The 5,574-nt window shown below is 39.6% G+C and overlaps 1 protein-coding gene across 1 annotated transcript; it reads right to left on the reverse strand.

Annotated features, from left to right (window-relative positions):
• Window positions 1–2,636: 2,636 nt before the first annotated feature.
• LOC133882267 (scopoletin glucosyltransferase-like) lies at window positions 2,637–4,593 on the reverse strand. The gene has a single exon (XM_062321396.1). It carries the CDS (start codon window positions 4,479–4,481, stop codon window positions 3,021–3,023), a length of 1,461 nt encoding a protein of 486 aa, XP_062177380.1. The 5' UTR covers window positions 4,482–4,593; the 3' UTR covers window positions 2,637–3,020.
• Window positions 4,594–5,574: the final 981 nt, after the last annotated feature.

Consider the following 5,574-nt stretch of genomic DNA (forward strand, 5'->3'; position numbering starts at 1 on the left):
ATTCCTCTGTTCGACCAATGTCCTCTGTTTCTTTTCTTTTCATTCTCTGTTTCTCTTTCTTTTCTTTCTTTTGTTTTGTCAAACAGTGGTGTGCGTGAGTTGGAGATAAACTTTCCTCCAACCCATGTCACTTCTGTCTTCTATGTTGCTGTTCAATCAAAAAAAAAAATCCAGTGCTTGCCTGTGTCTCCATTGGAAACAAAACAAACCATTTTTCAAATGGTTTTCTCTTGCGTTTTCACGCACGGATCTGGATTTGATCAACGATCCCAATGAGTTCTTACTACCAATCGTTTCTGCCGCCGCAGCTGTCCTCTTCTACAGATCCGATTCTGGTCTTCGTCATTGTCGATCTACAGCAGCAACACCAACCTTGGCCTAGTCATGCCGGCGCCCCCACCAACTGTGCACGATCTGATCATCATCTCATCCGTGCTTTACATCTCACGGCGAATCTACGCCACCAAGCCCCCCTCCAGCGATCTGCCCTGCTAGCAGCCCATAAAGATCCACCAGCTTCATTTGCTTCTCAGCCACTCACCGCAGATCTGTCCAGATTCGCTCTTGCAAGTCCTTTTTTTTGTGTGCGTTTTGTTATCTTGTTTTGGGTTTATCTTCTATCCAGAAGGTTCAACTTTGTTTCTATGTATTGTGTACTCTCTATCTAAAAGAGAAATGGGTAATTACCTTTTCCCTCCATGAACTACCAGCCAATGTCATTTTTCCCCCACGAACTACCACTTCGACCAAAAGAGAACATCAAACTACCATTTTTATACACTTTGCCCCCTTCCGTCAAGAATTCCGTTAATTTTGGATGGAATATGCCATTTTTTACCGTTAATTTTGACTTAAAGACCAAAATACCCTCTACAGTAATTAATAAAAAATATTAAAATTAATATATTTAAAAAAAAAAAAAAAAAAAAAACCAAAAACCAAAAACCTGAAGGAAAAGCCGCCACCCCTGAGGTGGCAGGGTGGCTCGCGGCCCACCCCGGCCTAAGGGGTGGCCGCACAGCCTCCCCAGAACCTGGGGGGGCCACGCGGCCACCCTAGGTCATTTCTAGGTGGCCGCGCGGCCACCCAGCTTTCGGGGTGGGCCGCGAGCCACCCCAGAGGTGGCTCCGGCCACCTCTGGGGTGGCTCACAGGCCACCCGGCCACCTTAGGGGTGGCGGCAGCCACCCCTTTTCCTTCAGTCTTTTTTTTTTTTTTTTTTAAATGAGGGTATTTAAGTCATTTTTGAAATTGAGTTAGGGCATTTACGTCTTTGCATGAATTAGACTGACAGAAGGGGGCAAAGTGTGTAAAAATTGTAGTTTGATGCTCTCTTTTGGTCGAAGTGGTAGTTCATGGGGGCAAAATGACACAGGCCGGTAGTTCATGGGGGGAAAAGGTAATTACCCCAAAGAGAAAAGAATGTGTATTGTGTACTCTCTCTCTCTCTAAAAGCAAAATATATATATATATATATATATATATATATATATATGATGAGAGAGAGATAAAAGTGTAGTTTTGGTAGTGAATGGGTAGTCGTGGAAGATGAAAAGGTTTAAAAAAAAAAAAAAAAAAAAAAATCATTAAAAGAGGCCAAAGTTGCCCAAATTGTTTTTGGCCCTTTGTTGGCCCATTATTTGTATTTGGCCTTTGCGGTATTGTTTCAAACCAAGGTCTATTTCAGCCCATAGTTGGCTCTGGCCCCATAGTTGGCCCATATTATTTGACATGTGGTATTGTTTCAACCCATGTCCATTTCAGCCCATAGTTGGCCCTACATATTTTTGGCTCCTGTGGTATTGTTTCAAACCCAGGCTCATTTCAGCCCATCGTTGGCTTTCATATTTGGCCCATAGTTGGCCCATTATTTGTATTTTGGCATTTGTGGTATTATTTTAAGCCCATGTCCATTTAGCCCCCAGTTGGCTCGAAGAAGAAGAAGAAAGAGGAAGACGAAGAAGAAGCAGAAGAAGGAAGATGAAGAAGAATAAGAAGAAAGATGTTCTCCAAACTGGGTTATATCTGACCCAACATAAAAAAATTAAAAAAAATTCAAACTCAAGATTTCAGAATCTTCCACCTTGAGTTTGCAGGGGGATGTTAGAGAATATATTGATACTGTATATTACGGTACTTTCCATATATTGTAGGATTTGATTTAATCCTCATTAATTGTAATTAATTATAATCAAATCAGATTTGAATACATTCAATTCTGATTTGATTATATTCTCTTTACATATCATTTTGTATTCTCTCTATATCCCTATAAATAGGAATAATTTGTATTGTAAATCATTCAAGCAATAAGAGCATAATGTAGCCTTAGGGCTTTACCCTGTGGATGTAGGTCATAGACCGAACCACGTAAAATTCCTTTGTCTATTTTATTATTCCGCAATCTTTATTTGTCATTTGTTTATGTTTTCTATCATTTATCTAAAATGCCTAATCAAAAAGTATAATTTTCTACTTTAATTAAGACTGATCAGAAGCTGTCCACGAGCAACTTCTTTGCCATTCAAAGGGATTGAGCTCTTGACAAGATTCGTCAAACACAACAAATGATGAACACTAGTTATACTTTGTATACCAAAAAACAGACTTTGTTTAAAAGTTTTTAAATTCAAACACAACAAATATTTCCAGAAAACATTAACACATTGCAACAGTGTTTATGGTTTGCTCTTCATTTCATTATTTACTTTCCTGCCTGCAGTTTACCACATGAGAAACTTCATTGCTCTTCATTTCACCCAATTCGATCTTGTACCATTTTCCTCCATGAGAAATTTCTTCCTCATGTGCTTACCACATACTTACATAAAGGAAACCATTGCAAATTAAATTCACAAGAGTCATTATTTCAAAACCCACATTATCCTGTGATTCCAAAATCTTGGACAACACAATAACTTTACATCAGATGGGATTCTACCAAACAAGCAGATCAAACAGAGAACATAAAAGTTAGACCTTTCTGTTTAAGGCTTACCCTTGTTACTCATGAGTAATTTATCAAGAACCAATGGCCTTGAGATCTTCAATTACAGCATTCAAATCCAAGTAAGACGATCCGCCCTCTTCAACTGCCCTCCTTGCCAGCTCCCCAAGCACCTTTGCTCTGCTTCTCATTTCCTCTGCTTCCTCCCCAAACATTATCCGCTTCACTGCCTTCTCTATGGCATCCCTATTAATGTTGTCCCCTTTCAAACTAACCCATCGTTGGGCACCAACACTGACCCCAATTTTAATCACCTGAGTTACCAACTTCTCATTGAAAAACTGCTCAGCAGACACTGGCCATGTAACCATGGGCACTCCTGCAGCCACCCCTTCCAATATGGAATTCCACCCACAATGAGTCACAAACCCTCCAACTGCTTCATGGTCAAGAATCAACACCTGGGGCGCCCAACCTCTTATGATCAGTCCCTTGCCTTCCATTCTCTTCTCAAACCCTTCAGGCAGCCACTCTTCTTCTTCTTCTTCTCCTCCATGATTCTTTTCTTTTTTCACAACCCAAATGAATTGCTGTCCAGAAGCCTCAAGACCCATTGCAATCTCCAATAGCTGAGAGTCATTGAAGTCTGCCACACTTCCAAAACAAATATAAACAACCGAATGAGGTTTCTTTGTATCAAGCCACTTTAAACAGTACCCATGTTCATCTATAGAACTTGCCTTCCCCCTTTGTGCTTTGTCTTCAGTATCTTTGATGCATACTGAAAGGGGCCCTATATGCCACGCCTTCCTTCCCATAACCTTCCTGTAGTGATCTACATAGTCTTGTTCAAGCTCGTAAAAGCTGTTAACAACAACACCATAGCTCCTCGCCTCTGATTCTCTTAATGCTTTAAAAAACTTGGCAAAAAATTCTGTACTTTCAACATTTTCTTCGGCCAAAACTGGCAATTGCGCTCTTGTCAACTTGATATCGTTCGGCAAATTAGGAATGGAAAATAGTTCTGAATCTGATGACACGTTCTTGCCAGGCTCGTATAGTCTGAGGCATTCTAAAGCACATAAGGGGAAGAAACCGGTTCCATGGAAAACAAGCCTCGGAACACCATATTTAGTAGCAATGTCGGTAGCCCACGGAAAGAACATGTCGGCGACAAGGCAATCAGGAGCATGTTCTTGCAAAAGCTGGTCAATCTGTGGTTCAAGCATGGTGGTTGCTTTGATGAACTTCTGTTGCACTCCATGTGAAGAAGCCATGTGGAAGCTCTCACATCCTTCAGGCAATCCAGCCTCTATAGTAGGGAATTTGATAACAAGAACTCCAATTTCGACACCCAAATTTTGGCTTCTTTGTATTGTTTTGGCTAAGAGTGGGGCGTTGAGAGGAGTGGTAACTATGGTTGCTTTTATACCTCGCGAAGCAAATAGTTTGGCCATGTCTATGGCGGGTATCATGTGGCCTTGAGCCATAAAGGGAAAGAAGAACATGTGTAGCTGACGCTTCTCGTTACCCATTTCTAGGAGAATGAGTTGGTCTAGAGACTAGAGGAGCTGGTCTGGTGATGAACACGAAGCAAAGGAAAATTTGCTTTGCGCTTGCTTCTTGGGTTAGGCTTCGGGGATTGAGATTCGGTTCATTTTTTTGGATAAGCCACCGGGTGTCATACGTTATATATATATAGATATATTTGTTTTAAAACAAAATATTTGAACCATTCATTTAAAATTGTACGGAGTGTCATATATTTTATTTGAATAAAATGAATTGATTATATCATGAGTTCATCATGACAACAAATAAAAAGGAGGGAACTTAAGGGTGTTTAGAGGTGATTTGATCACTTCTATCGATTAGTCTGGGAGTGGCCGAACTATATCTTATTAGGGGTGCAAAGCTAGCTTGTTATAACCGACAAATCGGTTGAGTACCCGGTTGAAAATAACCGGTAATCAACTCTACCGGAGCTTCTATTTGGGATCCTCCTATGCAATGCAACTATTATTGATTTTGCTTTGAATTTGCTTAATTCTGAAGTCAGAAACATTGAAGAAGAAAGACAAGCACTCCTGCATTTCAAACAAGTGTAATATATATTATATTTATATAGTATATATTATTCCTTTTTGGTTGTGGCCTTTATATCACATTTACGGTGTCTATTATGTTTATTATTTTAATAATAAACATATACGGTATTAAAGATATTTCTATTAATTAAGATTACCGTAAATATAGAATCGGTATTATGGTTAATTCTATTTATTTAGATTACCGTAAATATGGAATCGGTTAATTGATTTTAAAATCAATTAACGATATTGTTTCCTTGATGGAAGGAGACAATTAAGGTGTTTACCATTTTGAGGGTCCCTGACCTAGCCTATAAATAGAGTGCCTGTGTACACCATCAGTACAGCCATCAAGCAATAGGCATAGGTTAGAAGATCTCTCATATTTGTTCCTAGAAGTTCTGAAGAAAGTGCTTGAGCAACAATGGCCGGAGGTATGCCGAAACTCTACTTTGTTTTTATTTTTCCGCTGCGCATGTTAGGTTAAAATAATTCATGTCTAAATTATTTCTAACATGTGGTATCAGAGCCAACCTCT

Source organism: Alnus glutinosa, chromosome 11 (genome assembly GCF_958979055.1).
Source record: "Alnus glutinosa chromosome 11, dhAlnGlut1.1, whole genome shotgun sequence".
Lineage (NCBI taxonomy): Eukaryota > Viridiplantae > Streptophyta > Magnoliopsida > Fagales > Betulaceae > Alnus > Alnus glutinosa.

Bases quoted from the DNA above. Each gene is read 5' to 3' on its own strand.
- LOC133882267 (XM_062321396.1), bottom strand. From the start codon at position 4,481: ATGGGTAACGAGAAGCGTCAGCTACACATGTTCTTCTTTCCCTTTATG.